Genomic DNA, 20,060 nt, shown 5'->3' on the forward strand with positions numbered 1-20,060 from the left:
TGTGCTTGAGAAATCCTATCCCCTGGCGTGTTCTAAAGAGTGCCACTATTTCCACCAATGCTGCATGCGGCACGAAGGTGGTTGTGCTATTGGTTACAATGATGTGAACTCGCATGTGTGATTGGCTGGTTTGCGAATCCTTTGTACAACTGAGGGCTTAAAAAGCCATGTTTGGTTGTGTGAGGGAGAGCGGAGCTTCGGGCTTGGACTCGGAGAGACGCATCGGCGTTTGAATAAAACGTCCGTCGGACAACGGCTCTTCCTTCGCGCTGCCACCGTGCACTCGAATCATCGAGGGGCGCCGACTTCGGACCTTCAACACCTTCCCTCCTTGACTAGTGTTGAAGCTACGAGAGGACAAAGGGAAAGGAAATTAACTCTCGATAAGCTTTTTCATCCACGGATAACAAAATGAATACTTCTACGCTCTTTTTTGCTTATCTGGCAATCTGCTGAAATGTGTCTTAGTGTAAATAACTTTTATTTAGCATTCTATATCTAGATTCGTCTAAAACCTGCTCTATTCTGTAAATCGTAATTCAACAGAACATTTGCAAGCTCGCGTGGGCCCACAACTTTATTCTGTGCGTTCCAGCAGCCGCAATGCTATCTTGCAACGTTGTGAAAACCGTATTTCTTTCTACCGGCCTTGCACTATATCCTGACTTTCTTTCAAACTTTCTCGCTAGACTTCAAGGTTCGGCACTCAGGTAAAAGAAAAACAGAAACGCTGTTTGTAAATTCTTTTCGTTATTGTAAGTAACTGCTTTACATCTCCTGAATGTACCTGTCCAATACCGTCCAGCCATTTGAGGCTCTTGATGATTTCTTTCATATGGTTCAGGCTTACCATGTACACATAGTGGATATATTGAAACTGCTGTTATTGCCTCAAAATATATTAAGGCGAAGCTTTTTATGCGACTTTCTCACTGATGCTGATGGTGGCTGCTGTCTTGCTGAATAGCTTTTGCCGGATGCGTAGGTCTACAGACTGTTGTGTCGTCGCCATGCCACCATCGCCGTACCATTGTCATCACTGCTGGCTACAATATCGTATGATTGGTCGGTGCCGGACATAGTGCAATCAAACATCGGATATAGTGCGTATTAGCGTGGACCGATTGGCTGGTGCAGGACATGGTGCAAGCAAGCGCTGGATGTAGTGTGAATAAAAGGCGGCCCGCGGCGGTAGGTGATACACGTCAGTGCGGGCGTGAGCTCTAACACCAATAGGTCGCCGTTGTCGTGCCATCGTGGTTATTTCATTGCCATCATGTCGTTGTGATGATTCGTTGTCATATTTCGGTTGTTTTAATGTGTAAGCATTCTTAGGCGAATCACCAAGGAAATATATCCGTCGGTCTGTCTGTCCGCCCGTTACGCGTAACATTATGCGCTCCATAAAGAAAAACAATAAATTCGTAAGGAAAGACGTCGGCTGTGGTGAGCTTCGAACCGAAGACCCCACGTTCAGAAGTCGAGTGTCTTATTAAATGGGTTATACACTCACCTCTTTTCTTTATTGCATGGAATTATGTAGTGTCAAACCTATATTGTTACATTACATTTGAACATACATGAGAAACAAATGCACACATGGTACGCAGTCCTATGAAACTTCAAAACTCTTTCTTTCTTTATTGATTTATTTAAGACAATCAACAGATTGTCTTAGGGGACACAGCTAAAGGCAAACATTTGCCTGACTAGGCCGTGCCACTCGTACATTGGCAGCAAAATGGCAGTGCCAGGCTTTAAGGATGTCACACATGAAATTAATATAGTACACATTTTGCAACACTTGAGTACACAATTCGCGTAAAAAGAAAGAAATAAGGTTAAAGTTTACACAGTTTTCTAAGCACTTGAAGCACAACAACAAGAAAAAAGACGTACGAAATTTTTTATGCCTGTTGTTGAACATTTCTATTAGTCTTCGGATAGTAACAATTCTTTTACCGTTTTCTTAAAGCTTTGCTTTGAAATTCCAGAATTTAGCAGGTGCAATGCCAAGGGGTAGTCGTTTAGAAAGTTAGGAAGTTGAACTGCTAGTTTTTGATCTCCGTATCTTGTTCTGCAACGTGGTTTTAGTATCACAGTTTTTCTGAGGTTATAGCTTGTCATTCTGCCATGGTATTTACTTTGGAAGGAACATTTGCCTTCCCAGAATCGCCGTGAAATTTCGAGGAATAATTTGTAAGTGTGAAGTTTTGATGCTGTTAATATTTTATATTTGTTATAATATGGTTTAGTGGTATCAGTACGTTCTAAGTTACCTATCGCGCTTAGTGCGCGGTTTTGGAGTGTTTGAATTGATCTTAAGTTAGTTTGTGTAGTGGTTGACCAAACTAGAAAACAATAAGTTAATCGAGAATCTATAAGCGCGTTGTAAATATTGCGCTTCACATTTATCGGTAGCAAATATTGCAACCTGTTTAGCACACCGACAGTACGAGCAATATCTTTTCTGAGAACATCTACATGCGGTGACCAGAACATATGTTTATGGAATATAATTCCTAAAAATCTGGCAGTTGGTGCCTATTCCAGGTTGACCTTCTGAAATTGGAGTGTTAGCTGAGGGTGGATTATTGTTCCTTTTGATTTAAACACTAGATACTTAGTTTTAGTTATGTTTAATTGGGATTTATTTGCATTTAGCCACAAGCTTAGTTGCTGTAACCAGATGTTAGCTTGCTGAAAAAGATTTCCTATTTCCCTTCCTGAGAAGAACACGTTAGTACCATCCGCGTATAATATAATATTGGAACAGCCTTGAATATTGACAATATCATTAATATAGAGTAAAAATAAAATAGGCCCCAACACGGATCCTTGCGACAGGCCGTACTTAATGTGCTGAATTTCGGAACTAACTCCATTTATTGTTGTGTACTGTGTTCTAGAGGTTCTATAGCTTTTTACTAAGGATAATGCGACACCACGAATTCCATAAAGAGGTAGCTGCTTCAAAAGGACGTCATGTTGCACGCAATCAAAGGCCTTCCTAAAATCTAGAAAGATACCTAGAGTTAACATTCTGTTTTCTATGTTGTCAAGGGTTTGCTCTTTTATTTAAGTAAAGCGGTTAATGAAGATTTAGTCTTGCAGAACTCATATTGCTCCTGAGCTACTATTTAATACGTGTTTAGAAACTCACAAAGTCTTCTATTAATTACATGCTCAGCAATTTTCGCGAAGACAGAGAGAACGGATATTGGCCTGTAGTTATTCATGTCTTTAACTGGGCCAATTTTATGAATGACACTCACGCGTGCTAGCTTCATCTTATCTGGAAACACACCGTTAGAAAAAATTAAGTTACATATAAGTGCAAGAGGCGTGTTTACAATTTCACTGACGGCTTTCGACGGCTTCACTTTTATGTCATCTTCACCTGAAGCACAACTGCCTTTCAACGATAAGATTATGGTCTGCATCTCGTGCTGCTCAGTAGGCGCCAAAAACACCGTAGAAGAACATCGATTTAATATATATTCCGTGCAAGAGACCGGTGTGTCATTTTGTGAGGACGCACCAGCATCAATAAACTGAGAATTGAAAGTGTTTGAAACCTCAATATCTGACAATTCACTGTGCTGAAATTCAACTTTATTTTGCGATAGAGCCTTTGTTAATTACCTAATTGGTCGCTTTCCACATGAGATTTGAATTTCCCATGATAGCAAAAAACTTGTTAGCGTAATATTCTTGTTTAGAGCGTTTGATATCAGAATTTAATTTGTTACGCTCAGATTTGAAAGATCGAATGTCATCGTCGCTTCTGCTACTCAGAAAAATTTGGAAGAGCTTGTTACGACATTTTATCCTGTTGTTGAGGTGACGAGTTATCCAAGGCTTTCTAGCTTTGTTGTGTTTTTTAAACTTCTTAAGTGGAAAACATTTGTTGCATAAGAACGCGAAGGTAGATATAAAAACATCGTAAGCATTGTTTACATCAGTTTCCGCAGTCACTTCGTCCCACCGATAATCAGAGATTAGTTCAACAGATTTCTTAACACTTTGTTCTGAATAAATCCTTTTTAAGCTTTCAGGGCATATATTGGATGGCTGTTTTTGAGGTAGCAGATAGTATATAGGGAAGTGATCACTAAGGTCGCACATCAGGACTCTTGCTATTACTTGCTATTACATACTCCATACTGCTATTACATACTATTCTTGCTATTACATACTCAGCAGAAAAGCTCGTCACGCAGAGGTGAAGTGTTGTCTGGCTTGTAGGTGTGATGCGAGTAGGCACGCTGATGACATGTGAACACCTGTATGATTCAAAGGTTTCCTGAAAACGCGTATATTTTAAGTTGTCTGGACAAGCATCTATATTAAAATCGCCCATTAATATTGTTTCAAGTTTAAGTTCGATGCTGAGTTGTAATAATTTTTCAGTAAATTCTAAAAACTACACATGGTTCCAGATGGCGGGCGGTGCACAAGCGAAATCAAGGTGTTCATACACTGAAGACCAATACATTCTTAGCATTCGTTAACAATCTTGAGCTCGGGAATTATACTGTACGAAAAACCAGAACGGACATAAATTCGGGCAAACAAACACAAGCGTCCAGACGCGAAACCCATTTAGGTGCGGGATCAAAGGTAGCAACCACAAGTGCGTAGAGTAGGCTATACACTCGCGCTTTGCAGAAAGTGAATATATCTGAACCATATAAATGTGTTGTAACGGTGGTACAAAACAAACGTCAAGGGAGAACAGTTTCTATGAAGGTTTTGTTGGAAGTTTTGGTGATGCTGGAATAAAAGGTAGAGCACAAGTAGAGCCCACTCAAAAGCCTAGGAAACATCTAGAAAATGCAGGTTTTGCCAAAATTTAATGTCATCACGCCACATCCCCGATGTGCTTCGGTGATCGCGGGGTGCACCTTCAGTTGGGGCGTTCCTTCACCGAGCGAAATACCTGAGGGCTCATGCGCTTCGCGTCGCGCAACAGACAGATAAGCAGTCAATGAGTTAATTGATACAAAGGATGATAAACAGGGATGAATCGCTTTATGGTTCTCATCACGGTTCATAACGGTTCGACGCAGATGAATAAGGTGCTGAATAGTGATAAGGGCTTATAATGGTTGGATAAATTCTGGTAACGTTGATAAGCACCGATAAGGGTTGATAAGGGTCGGGTCAAGTCAGATAAGGTTGATGAACGATAAGGGATGATAAGGGTCAGATCATGTCTGATAGGGTTGATAAGGACAGACAAGGGTCGATAAGGGTTGGATCGAGCTCGATAAGGTTCGGTATTTAGTTAGCAGTGCGATGAGCTACAGGAGAAGTGAGAGAAATGACAGGAAAGAGCGCTGTTTTCTTTCACATTTCATGTAGCTTGTCAAGCTGCTAACCACTGATACAACATTACTAACATGCCCGTTCAGCCACCCTTTCGTTAAGGTTGATAAGGACTGATAAGGGTTGATAAAGATTTATACAGGTCAGATTGAGTTTGATTATACTGATGACACCGGGCTACGTGGAAATGAGCAAGTGGTACAACGCTTACGCTTAATTAGGCAAATCCAATGGAGTTTCTAGAAATTTGTTACTCTGTCGCTTTTACTGCGTTGTCGTATCGTCATCACTTCCTCATATTCGAGCCAGCGCCTTCCTAACGTCATCTTCGTTCCGTTGTGATTAGTCTGTCATCATAATTTAATCGTCATCATGCCATTGTTGTCATCGCGTAGTTATGACTTTGGCAGCAGCAGTGTTCGGAAGAGCGTTTGCCTAAATGCTCCTGCATACTGTTACAGATAACCCTGGATCCTAGGACGACACCACTATAAGCCGAGAAGCGCACGTTTTCTGAGGCTGCATTTCGACTCCGGTTATCAACTAAGAGTTATCAAGGACGGACGTCACCGGCTGGCATCACCTGGCGTGGCGCTTGCATCGACGCATCTGCTATAAAGCTACGGCATCGCATCCAAGACGGCACTTTGGCAGCAGCAGTGTTCGGAAGAGCGTTTGCCTAAATGCTCCTGCATACTGTTACAGATAACCCTGGATCCTAGGACGACACCACTATAAGCCGAGAAGCGCACGTTTTCTGAGGCTGCATTTCGACTCCGGTTATCAACTAAGAGTTATCAAGGACGGACGTCACCGGCTGGCATCACCTGGCGTGGCGCTTGCATCGACGCATCTGCTATAAAGCTACGGCATCGCATCCAAGACGGCACTTTGGCAGCAGCAGTGTTCGGAAGAGCGTTTGCCTAAATGCTCCTGCATACTGTTACAGGTTAGTGGCTTTTTTAAGGGGGGTGTTATTGTGTTGCTGCCACTGCTGCTGCCAAAGGAGCGAACCTTGTTTATGTCAATATGGAGTGTGTTGAGTGTGAACAAGAAATCTTGGATCCCAAAGAGAGTATATCTTGCATGACTTGTAAGCTTTCGTACCATGTAGGAAGCTGCGCAGGAGTGTCGGAGGCAACAATAAAATCTAAGAAATCAACCTACCAGAAATGGAAATGCCCGAAATGTAGGCTACCAACCTCACATGTTAACCAGGATGAGAAAGAAAAAGCACCGTTGACCGTAGAAGATATGTTGGTCGTACTTCAGGAGATTAACCGAAAACTTGATGTTTTGTTGCCACTGAAAGAAACTGTCGATGGAATTGAGCAATCGGTGCAGTTTATGTCCGAACAGATGACTGACCTGTTGACGCGCACAGAACAAAATGAGCGAGATATTAAAGCAATCCAGACTAGGCTCGCAAAAACAGAAATGAACAAAGAGCAGCTTGAATCGCTCAGTGTCCAACTCGATGACCTCGAGTGGCGCAACCGGAAACTGAACTTAGAAATTCATGGTGTACCACAAACGGAAGGCGAAAATCTTTTGTCCAAACTTAATGCTTTGGCCGGTGAAAGTGGATTGCCCCAGCTATCAGAACACGACATCACGGCAATTCATCGATTGCCGGCAAAGCGTGACAAAGTGCCTGGCATCATCTGCCGTTTCGCGAGACAGAGCATGAGGGACAAATGGTGGGCTAGCAGGCGGGAGTTGACCACTGCGGATGCCAATGTTCACATGTTGGAAAACCTGACCAGGCGAAATCGAGAACTGCTGAGGGAAGTGAAAGAATGGGCAAAAACAAATCAGTACAAGTGGGTCTGGCACAGCAACGGCAAGATTCTGATAAGAAAGACTGATGGCGCGTCAGCAATGCTAGTGCAGCACTCTTGCGACCTTGGCAAGCTGCAATAAGAAGGGAGAATTGATTTTTTATTTTTGTTTCCTGCCAAAAATGCAGACTGTAACAGAAAAGAATTATCTACTCCCAGAGAACTTCAAAGATTACCTTGGCCCGGTTTTCCAGACGTCATTCAAATGTCTTCATATCAATGCTCGATCTGTCAGACGTAAAGAAGCATATTTCGACACTTTCTTTCAACAACTAAATGTTCCCATTGACGCTATCATGATCAGCGAAACTTGGTCTACAAGTGATTATGATGTCTTTCGAATTCCTGGTTATGAGACATTTTTTCTGAATCGTTACGCTGGTATTGGTGGTGGCGTATCCATATCATTTAAGAAGAAGTGGCGGCCTGAAATATTAGAGCGATTCACAGTTTCTGTGAAAGAATATGAAATCTTAACTATGTGTTTGAACAACACTATTTTTGCAGTGTGCTATCGTCCACCAAAGGGTTGCGTAGCCATATTCTTGAATTTTCTTGAAAGCCTGATTTCATTTGCAACCAGTCAGCATTTAAACATTGTCCTTGGTGGTGACCTAAACATTAATATGTTATCGGTTGATGCATCCCAAATGAGTTTAGATTTATTGCTTAGAACACATGGACTTCTGAATGCAATCAAAATGCCAACGCGTGTTACGATCACGTCTTCATCGCTGATCGATTTGTTTATCACTAACCATGACCCTAGTATGATCACATCTGGAGTAATAATTTCTGACATCAGCGATCACTTGCCAATATTTATGTGTGTTAAAAACATGTCTAAAAAGAAACGTAGTTCAACATATTCTTTCCAACTTATATCTGAAAAAACACTGTCGACATTTAGAAACTCGGTAGAAAAGAACAACTGGAGGCCTGTCCTTTTAGAAAATGACGCCAATAATGCTTACGAGGCATTCTTAGGTATTCTGAAGCCGATTTACGAGGCCTGTTTCCCAATATTAACAAAAAAACAAAGGCGTCACAGTCGCAAACCATGGGTCACACCGGAGTTGGTGGCAAAGATAAACACAAAGAACATCCTATATCATAAGTTTATTAAATCGAGAGCTGAATGTGATCTGACAGCGTTTAAAAAATATCGAAACCGCTTGAATACTGAGCTCAAGAAAGCCAGAAACGCCTATTACACAAATCAATTCACGTCAACTTGTGGTCGTGTCGACATTATGTGGAAGCGGCTAAACGCAATTTTGGGGAGAAACAGCAAATCAGGTGAATTAAATATGCTAAATATCGATGGTGTAAGTATAACTGGAAAAGAATTAGCAGATACGTTTAATACGCACTTTATTTGCGCTTCTAGAAATCAAGTCCCACATAACAATCTCAGTGATGTCGTTCATATAAGCGACACTATATTTCTCAAACCGGTTGAAGAAGCAGATGTAATGACAGCCTTCCACGAACTAAACAATAGCACATCCATTGATATTGATGGCCTCCAGATAAAGCCTATACGGTATATTTTTGACCTTATTTTACCATACATCACGCATATCTTAAACCTTTGTGTCAGTACCGCTGTATTTCCTCGTAAAATGCAGATTGCACGTGTAACAGTTATCTTTAAAAAGGGTGATAAAAACCAGCTCGGGAATTACAGGCCAATATCTATCTTACCCGTGTTTTCTAAGCTACTAGAAAAAGTAATACTTAAAAACTTTTTGCAGTTTGAAGAAAAACACAAAATTATAACAGCAGCTCAGTATGGCTTCCGTAAGCACCGCTCTACTGAACTTGCACTATTAGATCAACGAGAATATATATTGAACGAACTCGAACATAATAGGATAGTCATTGGTATTTTTCTTGATTTTTCGAAGGCATTCGACTTATTAAACCATACAATACTTCTTCGTAAACTTGAGCGTTGTGGCTTCCGCGGCCATGCACTATCGCTTGTGCAGTCATACCTCATGGATCGCAAACAGGCAGTAGCAATAAATGGTCTCCTCTCAGATATGCAATCTGTAGGCTGTGGCGTTCCACAAGGTAGCATTTTGGGTCCATTTCTGTTTAATCTTTACATCAATGACATTGTACATGCAACTCCATTCGTTAAATTTATCATCTATGCTGACGACACCAGTATTTTTCTTGCCGGAGATAATGCAGCCGAACTCACAGATACTGCAAACAATGCACTGAGGCAAATAGAAAACTGGAGTAGCAGAAATGCGTTGCGAATTAACACAGCAAAGACTAAAGTCGTTGTTTTCAGAGGTAGAAACAAGAAGGTCCGTCTCACTAAGAATATATTCCTTCAGTCCGTACCCTTAGAAGTTGTGCCTTCATTTAAAACATTAGGTATATTATTTAATGAAAGAATGTCATGGGATGATCATGTTAGCTTTGTAACAAATAAATGTTCACGTATTATTGGTCTTCTTTACAAGAACCGTGCGATACTACCGCGAAATGTAATGCTAATGCTATATAATTCATTGATACAATCGCATTTCAGCTATTGCCATTTAACCTGGGGTGCAACAACAGCAGGCAATCTTCAGAAACTACACTTGTTACAGAAAAAATTTCTAAGAATTGTTGAAAATGTTCCGCATACCTACCATACGGCCGCACTTTTCTTAAAGTATAACTTACTACCAATTACTAAACTTTATGACTATCGTCTGAGCAAGTGTGTGAAAAACGAGGTGTTGAAGAACATATCTTTTCTATCAAAATTAGCTGGTTTAGAAAAACGAGATGCAATGTACAGCACAAGAAACATAGCACAATGGAACGTAAAAACATACAGAACTTTCTATGGTAATCAAACATTAGAAAATAAACTACCACGACTTCTTAACAAACTCGCACAAAACGATATTGATCTCCAAAACACAACACGCCACAAACTGTTCGAGTATTTTTTACACTACACCTAACCTTTTTTTTTTTTTTTTCTGTGATTTGTCTACCCAATTCTTCTTTCTTTCACCATCATTGTAAGTTTTCTTTCCAGCCAGGACAATGCTGTTGATTTTATGCTGACTACTGTAACCGGATAACAACTCTGCTATATGTATTTTTTTTTTTTTTCCTTTGTTATCTGTATTTCCTGTATTTTCTTTTCTTTTTCGTGTGTGTGAAAAAAAGGAAAAAGGGGAAAAAAAAAGGGAAGGAAAAACAACCACTGTATTGCTGTCAAAGTGGGGGCCCGTGGCCTTGTCAAGCTGTCCAACGGCAGCTTTTACTACGGGTCCCCGCCATCATCTGTACCATGGTGGCAAAATAAAATTTGAATTTGAATTTGAATTTGAATCACAGAGCCGCTATCATAGAGCAATGGTGGGTCTATCGTCTTCATTTCGTCACAGTGATTACACAGTCGTCATCCCATTGCCATCATGGCTTTGCCGTCGCACCGTTGTCGTCATTTCATCTTCGTGATCACATTACTATCATAACGTCATCATCGAACCGCTGAAAATATTTTACGTAGCATAGTTCTTTCATTGTAGTCATGCTGCCATTGTAATGTGAGCTTCGTCATTTCCTTCGTCACACCATCATAATTATGCCATCGTCGTGATATCATCCGCACCACGTTGCCGCCATGCCGTCCCCCAGCCGTCATGCAGTCATCGCACCAGCGCCGACACTCCGGCATCGGCATCCCGTAATCGTCATGCCGCTGGGACCATTCTACCGTGATCATTCCTTCGTCGCATTTGCAGCCTCTGCATGATCGAGTGCAACAGAGATAGAAAGAGAAAGAGAGAGAGGCAATAAAAGCAGCGGAAGTTCCCAAGACGGACGTCCGGTTTGTTATCCTGCATGGAGGAGACGGGTTAGGGATTAAATAAGTTCATGTCGAGCGAGACGGTTTGCCGGGAAAAGCTGAGTAGGTGGTGTGGTCTCTGCTTGCAAATGGTCGCCAATCAGGAACATGAGCTCTTCACAAACATCAACGAAAGGTTCGCTTTAACAGATTCCCACATTGCATGGGATCCTCAAATTTATTTTACCCACCCTCTTCCGCCGCGCTCATTCCATGCTAAGAAAAATTCGTCGCCTCAACCTTAAACGTTAATTTATATAGCAAATCAGCTAATCCGAATGTTAATGACAGGTAAAAGTTGTCATCCACAATTCTGTCGATTCTTGTGTCGGCAGATACCTCGTAAGAAATGACGCCGCCTTTTTATACAGCGCCAAAGATGGACTTTTCTTTAGAAGTTTGAAGCGTATTATAAAAAGACACCAGGTGATAAGCGTGTCAGCAGTCCGTCTTTCATGCTGCATAATAAAGAGGCGCCATTTCTTACGAAGTATCCGCAGACACGAGAATTGATTGAATCGTACTATCTTTTGATTAATGACGCGTGCCCTATGTGCCCGATGAGCAGTGTGTGTAATGTAGCCGGTCGTGTTGAAGAAACGCTCGTTGGACTTCCAGCGTCCGTCCAGTCCTATGTCCTCTTTTCGTCGTAGCCCTTAGTGCTGTTATACGAACACTGTCAAGATAAACCAACTCGCCTGAATCAAAGTTTTGTTATTTAGCAACAATACTACTACCACGAAATTTAGAAATCTTCGACGTTGTAGCACATGCACAAATAAATGGACAGAGAAGGTGAATGGGGCAACACAGTGCTTTGGCTTTAAGAAAGAGCGCTTCTTTTTTTAAAGACGGAGGCAGAAAATATTGAGTTAGACTCAGCGCACTTACAGATGTCCAATTTCATGGGCGGCAACGGTCACTCCCGAAAACTTGCCCGGTATGTCCTCTCCCACGGCAGCTCTTTCATTGGCACAAGCTCGAGATGCACCTGACAAACCTGCAAGCCATGAGATATGTATTGCCAACTTACATTTTTGTCCTCGCTAAGTGTCTGTTCAGATCTTGATAGAAGACAAAGAAGTGCAAATGCTTAAATAGCAGGCATAGAATAATTCTTCATACCTTGTTGTTAAAGCAGCGCACTGACACGGACACGGCGAAGACTCACAAGAAAAACACGACAAGGTATGATGATTAATCACCAACTTGCCCAACTTTCCACATTACTGAATAAAATAGTTTTCTTCTGCACCTTGGTGTTCATGTGCCGTTGTCAGGATTGGGGGCTCAATCCCATCGCTCGTGATCCGTTGTCAAGATTGGAGTCGGGCATGAATTAGAAGGTAGCTGGCCCATGCCGTCGTCCGACTTATCCACGCTGAGGACGTTGATGAAGGGAAGGACTGCTTCTCATTGAGAACGAGGAATATGGGTTTACTTACAGTATCTACATCAGTCCAACATGACTGTTTGAGAGAGGTGTCAGTATAACATGACTGCTTGAGAGAGTGTGTTCTGAGCAGCCGCACAACAGCGGTTTATAAACACTGGGTCCTCCCCCCCGATACCCAAGTGACGGAAAAGTTCGTCCAGTCATTGTAAACACGCCGCCTCTCCGCGGGACGGCTTACACACACACACACACACACACACACACACACACACACACACACACACACACACACACACACACACACACACACACACACACACACACACACACACACACACACACACACACACACACACACACACACACACACACACACACACACACACACACACACACACACACACACACACACACACACACACACACACACACACATACACACACACACACACACACACACACACACACACGCGCGCGCACACACACACACACACACACACACACACGCGCGCGCGCACACGCACACGCACACACACACGCACACACAAACACACACACACACACACACACACACACACACACACACACACACACACACACACACACACACACACACACACACACACACACACACACACACACACACAGGTTCACGGTCCGGAACCGACGTCACACGGACTTAGTAGAACTCGGAGCTGACCCCGACAGCGCGGCCGCGTGCCCATTGTCTTGCGTCTTGGACGGCGCGTGGGAAGGGGCCTTCGAAGCCGCGGCATCTCCCCCGCTCGCGACCGACCCGGGTAGGCGGTGTCGTGTGGCAGCACAAAGCCTGCTTCGTCGAACTCATTCAGCCACAACGGCGACGAGGCTAGAGCGTAACGCCAAGGAAACTTGCCGCCACTGTCGAAACTGGCCGGCAAAACTTGCACTGCAGCTGGCCGTTCTTAACACCGTATTATATGCAGATATAACCATAACTATAAAGGAGCCTAGCAGTGTAGTAACGAAGATGTGAACGAATCCTAAAACACGCGTCTCCTCTATTACACACTTTAACATGCTCATGTACTATAATATAAACACGATATCACCTACAACATTGATAGTAAAATACCACTATAATGCAAAATGCTCATGTACCGATCTTCAAGTGCACATTAAAGGACCTATTACCCACCTGTGACGTTTTGACCACGTTTTAAATAAAGTTGAGCATCGTGCCGAGATCATATAACACCGTGACCCCATTTTTTGGCGAATATGACACCGCTACACGCCACGGGGAAGCCACAAAGTCAAGAAACAACGCTGTGCTTCCTTTCGGTGCTTTTGCGGTCCTTTCTTAGCACGTCATGACGTCAGCATGGTCCTTCGCGGGACGCTACCGGGGCAAAAAGTGTCATTCGGTCAGCCGACGAGGGATTGGAGAGCCAACGTGACTAGAGTCAGCCGTGTGTCCTGAGAAAGGAGGAGGACTCTCCCATTGTGCGCCACTGATTCTTCCGCGAGGCTTCCAGTTAGTCGGCGTCGCGCGAAAGGCGATACGTCAAAGGAGGACCACCTTTCTTCTGGATCTCTATTCTGATAGGTTGACGTGACCCGGACTTTTGCTGCACTGCACGGAGTTAACGGTGCGGGTAAATGGAAGGATCGCCTTCAGGGAGGGCAGCGAAGGCCATCGAAATTTAAAATGAAATAAATGCATAGGTTTTGCGCACCAAAACCATGATATGATTATGACGCACACGATAGTGAGAAACTCCTGGGTTAATGCTGACCACGTGGTGTTCTTCAACGTGCACATAATGCACGGTGCATGTACGTTTTTGCATTTCGCCTCCATCGAAATGCAGCCGCCATGGTCCGAATTTGATCCCGCGACCTCGTGCTCAGCAGCGCAACGCTGCAGCCATTAAGCCACCAAGACGGGTCTAGAAAGCGCGGAAGCCGCGTAGTTGTTCATCAAACACCTTTACCTTTGTTACTACGGCACCATTAAAAAAAAGCCTTGTGACTGTGGGCTCATTGTAGGCTAGTGCACAGCGGTCACTAGAACAGAAATTTTATACGTTTTACACCACTCTGTACGATGTCTCTCATAGAACCCGTGTTGCTTGCGGACGTTAAACTCTTTAGTAATGCAATGAGCGGGGCTAGTTGGTGGACTTTCACGATCGTACTGCGCTTAGTGTTAAACTGACGGAAGAGCTATTGGACGAACATAAAGGAAGAAAACGTGGACGCACGTGGCGCAAACTCCATCAAGTGGTGTGACATCGTCCAAACTAATCACACATAAACTTATGATAGTCGGTTAAATTTATTTCAGGACTACCACGCTAGCGACGGGCATGAGACAGACGAACTGAACCATGATGATCTAGCTATCGCAGTTCTTTTTTATTTTGTGTCCCCTCCGACCACCCGACGCTGAAAAAATAAACGAAAACGAAAGCGTATTCCACTGTCCTGTTTCACTCTGCCCAGAAAACACATCCTCAGCCGGGACAGTTTATCGCACCACTAATTATGCTTCTATCAATGTGCGGTGCGTACATTGTAATGTTATGATGACATGTGACAGCTATGTGTGGGTCTTGTGAGTGCAGTGAACATGTGCCTATGCCCAGCGTAGATCATCTTCAAGTACATGAAACATGACGACAAACGCAATAGGTCAATTTCACGAGACAATCAGACATGGGTTATACTTGACATTTCTTATTTTTCTGATAATTATGCACATTACGCACACGTTAATGAGTAGTGCTAAACTTCTACTCGTTTTTAAAGAAAGCTATCAGTAAACGTGAAAAAGTAATGAGAGGTCATTGGGCGACAACATTAATTTTACGGAATGTGCAATAAAAGAACAAATATATTTATTTCCAGCGCGAATAGAAGTAAAGCAGAAGCAGCTTATGACATTTTTTTTGATTGTGAACGAAGTAATAAGAAAAGTTATCGAAAACGCTGCATTTTTAAAACGTGCTCAATCTTTGGTACGGCGCTCCTACTTTCCTGTGCATCCCAGTTTGTGGCGATTTATAGAAGAGATATACCTTTAGGGTGAAGAAGGAACCTGTGCATTTTTATTCTTTTGGTAATTTTGAAGTAATACACCTTGTACTCAAAACATCTAAATTAGAACAGTTCTACTTTATCGAAAAGTGCACATGAAAATGCACCTCTAAATCTCGTTCAATGTCACTGAAATTGTTCTCTGAGGTCTGCAGAATAATATTATAAAGAAGAAGAACCTGTCACATCCATCACTTTCTTTGGAAAAAAGTTACAAATCTTCGAATATTGTGTTTCGAGAGAGTGGCCCACAGTGCGGAAATGAGCATTTCTTGCGAAAACGTAACACATGACACGCCTCGTCCTCTTCTGAGCCTTGCTAAACGGCAAGAATGAGGTATCTACGGTCGGTGTAAAATCTTTTCGGAAGGAAAAATAACTGCTTGAGCGAAACACAGTCACATTGTGCGTGACTTCAGTGTCAACGAAAGAAACGTACCTCCCGATCGCTGTCGACATTAATGCGATTAGCATTGAAGCAGCGTAGTGGTACATCGTATTGCCACCACAGAAAAGTATGTGGTGTGTATCGTATGCAGCCGGGCTGCTTTCTTGCGGGTTCTTATGGACACGCTGCGCCACTTTGCGACGCCGCTGTGAAGTTCGCTCATGGCGCCTGTCTGAATATATATGATGCAGTTTGGATTCGGCCCAGCAATTGTTTTTTTTTGGGCATCGAAGAGGGCGGCACATACCAGTGGCACATCTCAGGGACATAAGTTGCCGTCAAAGAGAATTGTTGAAGAGCGGCGCATACGTGTGTGTCACATACTCAATGACCCACGTTAATCCAATAGCTCGTTTCGAAACCAAGGTTTACCCATGCATAGACTACTCAGTGATTCAAGCTGGTGCGAAAGAAGTTAGAACACAAAAACAGACACAGGCACTGGAAAGTGCGTGAAATATGCTAAGAATGATACTCGCACAAAATCCCTAGCGTCTCTCCACATGGTGTGCTCATGTTGTTAAGACTGCATAATCTAGCCGAAGTCTTATATGCGAGCAACATGCAGAGAGCCCTAGGTCCGTAAGGTTGTATTTTTCGGAGTATGGGGGGCATGCCCACTGTGGTAGCTAGTGGCTATGGCGTCCAACTGCTGAACACGAGGCAACGAATTCTATTCACGGACATTTTCCTGTGGGGGCATCAAAAGATCCGAGGACACCTAAGCACTTGTAACTTGTGATTGCGAAACCATTACTGTCAAATTGAACGCCGCTGAGCGGCCCGTGTTATAACTCCTCGCGGGCAAGCGAGCGCGTTAAGACGCTTGGCGCGCTTTGATTTGGCCTTACCGAGGCGCAGTTAGAACGCAGGCGAGAGCTCGCGCGCTCGAACAACGCGTGGATAACAGGCTTCCGAGGGCGAGAGCGGTGTTGGCCGGGCCGTGGATAGGGAGATGCCCTCTCCCCTCACGCAACACCTGACCCGCTACGGCTGCAGCAGGTGTGCCTTTTCACCCGCTCTGCTCCGTCGAGGCGCGCGTGTCGCGGCGTCGTAGCCAATGGGAATTTAGGTGCCGCTTTTTTTGCTACAGATGCCGGACGCCGGCTTTCTTCCCCAATTGACTGTTTGACGTTTTCGCATAAAAAAATCCCCCTTTTTATTGAGAGGCGCGTCAAAAATCTTCTTGTGGTCGAATTAATACGGAGTCGTCGACAACGGCGTCCCTCATAGCCCGTGCGGCTTGCTTTAAAACTGTATCGTAAATATGCGAGTAATGTGTATGTGGCGCAAGAGCAATCGCAATTGAGGCTCGTATCGGATGCACGTGTTTCTCTTCTTAAATATAAGGTGCATGTTCGCACACCAGGCTTTGATAACCTCTACATCTGCTTTCCATGTACTGAAAATAGTTAGGCAATATTCGCACTCTGGCAATAACTTCTGGGTTTTTGTTCTCGGCGCATACTTTGAAGATCAAGGCATATCTGCACACGTATTTCGGAGCCATAACAAGCACTTTAGCGGACAAGGACGACGTTGTACAAACCGCAAAGTTCTGCAGCGGATAGGACACTGCCTGCTGTGACAGCCTGTTGCTTTCGAAGTAAATAAATGCCCAATTAGAGATATTGATGTTTTTTTCTAAGGGCATTAGCTGATACAGCTGTATTCCGCACTTATGTCTCAAAAGATTAAGTGGTAGATATTAAAACAAAGAGAGAAATTATGCTTTCCATACCTAATAAGTATGAGCTCTTGCCTCCGGGAATAAGAGTGATCATTTCTCGGCTGAAAGTAATGAACAATATTGTTAGCACTCTTCAACATTCTTCGGGGAGGTCACATACTCGTATCTGCAGCTTACAGCAAACTACAGGAAAACAAAGAGACGTACATGTAAAAGAGAGACACATACGCACACCCATCGATTTATTTCAATGACCGAAAGCAGTGAGCCGTCTACAGTGGGAAGTGCGAGAGCGGACACAGGCTGCATACACGTTTCGTCGTTGGCAATACGGTGTGCCGCTACACATCTTGAATGCTAATCGCAATAACGTCGACATTTATCGGGAGGTGGGTTGTGCCGGAATTTTCACATTTGCATTGTTTCGTTCAATGAAAAAAAAACATTCTTAAGCTAATGGGGCCGGCTGTGGCAAACCCAGCGAGAAAACCTTAAAAGAGTTACGCAAATCCAACGTGCGGTTGGAATCAATGTTATACGAGGCATTTTACAGGAAGATTTCGCATCATTTGCGGTCCTGCAAAGCGTTACCAGACAGAGGAACGTCTTTGTGTACGTCAAGCGATTTTGCATGCGTGTGTGTGAGGTGCACTTGTGTGTTGAGAGAGCAGCAAAAAGACGACGACATGATTGATTTTGGATAAGTTCTTCGGTGACTTCATACGTTTGGCCTATCTGGGATCTATCCTTTAACCAATTCCAGAAAGAAAGGGTTGGGTGATTTGTAGATGTATCAAGATGCAAATGATATTAGGGGCATTTATTGTGCACTACTCCATCATTTTCATAATATTCATCGTGCGTGTAGGTGCGTCATCATAGTGGACTGTGCCGTGGGTCCTTCGCCTCGTCTCTCGGGCTCTATAAAGGTCGGTCCTTGCTGTGACGTCACAATATCAAATGATACCTATTCATGTCGAGAACACACTTATAGTAAGAAACTAGGGATATAATCAAAAAGGAGTATAACTATAGTGATAAAAAATCGGGACTAATGGAATGCTACTAGTGCCACAGTGGTGTTAGCAGCGCAAAACGTAGACGGGACACGAGACGAGAAGACGACGCCACAAGCGCTGACTTTCAACAATGTTTATTTGAAAGAAACACGGCTTCTTATACCTTGGCCCACACGTGTCAAAGACACGCAATTGCACATCATGTGAAACACTCCCTTTTTTTTTTTGCACTCAAGATAATGATTGTTCGTGCAAAAGCTCAAGTTCTTTATTTTTTGTTAGTGACAAGAACGGCGTGCTAACGCATTAGTTACGAAGTCTGGCAATCTCAGCTGCCTCAACCAGCCGAGTATGGGCAAACATCACGGGATACCCGTGATGTTTGCCGCCCGCCCCCGCTTCCACCACACGTCGAGTTTGAGAGCACTATTTCAATACTAGTGCCGTCTGCAGAGTATGCGCTAGCTTAATCGCGCGGGCGGGATATCCTGGATGTTCTGGCACATCCCACTTTTTCGCCGCACACGTCGAATTCACGCGCTTTGCTGAAGTCAGCAAAGAAGACGCGGTCTCCTTCGCTGACTTCACATGGACACGGAGTAAGACGTGCGGAAGAGCCGACACAGGCACTCGGAAATGCTTTTGCTCCTTTCTCTAAACGATGCAGCGAACCCGCGAAACCTCAGCGCGGGCAGCAGGACGCCGTGCCCTGTGCCTCCACTCGTCACCCTCTGTACAACAGGCTATCACCTGTTCGACTGTCCCCCTGTTGCTCTCCTCGAAGTTAGCCCAAATACCGAGCGACATATGCCGTCGAAATGGGACAACAAACTACGCGCTTGAAATTCGGCTCTTATACGAAGCCGAAGGGGCGCGCGTGGGTTGAAACAACCAATTTGATGGTTTATATCAATTTGAATCTTACAGCTATGTTCCGTTTCAAAGTGGGTTATGCTATGGCAATTTTTTCCGCATTTATTTTTTGTTAACCGCACACTATGTCCTAAAAGCTCTTTGTTGAAATCTTCATCGACATTCTTTTCGCGCGTGAGCATAGGTCAATTGATTCTCATCGCGTTACAATGTCCGACAAGTTATTTCTCGACTATGGGGGGCCATATTATAGCCATATTATTAATGGTAACCATTTAAATGACCATATTATTGGTAACCGTTCCCTTTTAGTGGTACTTATTGCGTGGTCGTGAGTTCATTCGACTAGGCAAACCTTTTTTATGATTGACTGGTTCATTTTAGTACTCCTTGAGATTTCTTCTAAATATCCCTACAGATTTAAAATTATTCTGCAAGAATTTTTCATATGCTCGTAACACTGGCTGCTTTAGTACACTAGATATGTAAAAAATATTTACAAGTATT

The 20,060-nt window shown here is 43.5% G+C and overlaps 1 protein-coding gene across 2 annotated transcripts in view; it reads right to left on the reverse strand.

Moving 5' to 3' along the window:
• The window catches only part of LOC142563521 (venom metalloproteinase 3-like), a 74,931-nt gene that overhangs the window by 14,802 nt on the left and 40,069 nt on the right, over window positions 1–20,060 (reverse strand). For both annotated transcript variants that reach the window (XM_075674069.1, XM_075674068.1), the window contains 2 exons: window positions 17,713–17,762; window positions 11,938–12,046 (listed from right to left, as the gene is read on the reverse strand). In XM_075674069.1, the coding sequence (XP_075530184.1) occupies window positions 11,938–12,046; window positions 17,713–17,762 (159 nt within the window). The remainder of the gene's footprint in view (window positions 1–11,937; window positions 12,047–17,712; window positions 17,763–20,060) is intronic.

Source organism: Dermacentor variabilis, chromosome 11 (assembly GCF_050947875.1).
Source record: "Dermacentor variabilis isolate Ectoservices chromosome 11, ASM5094787v1, whole genome shotgun sequence".
Classification (NCBI taxonomy): domain Eukaryota; kingdom Metazoa; phylum Arthropoda; class Arachnida; order Ixodida; family Ixodidae; genus Dermacentor; species Dermacentor variabilis.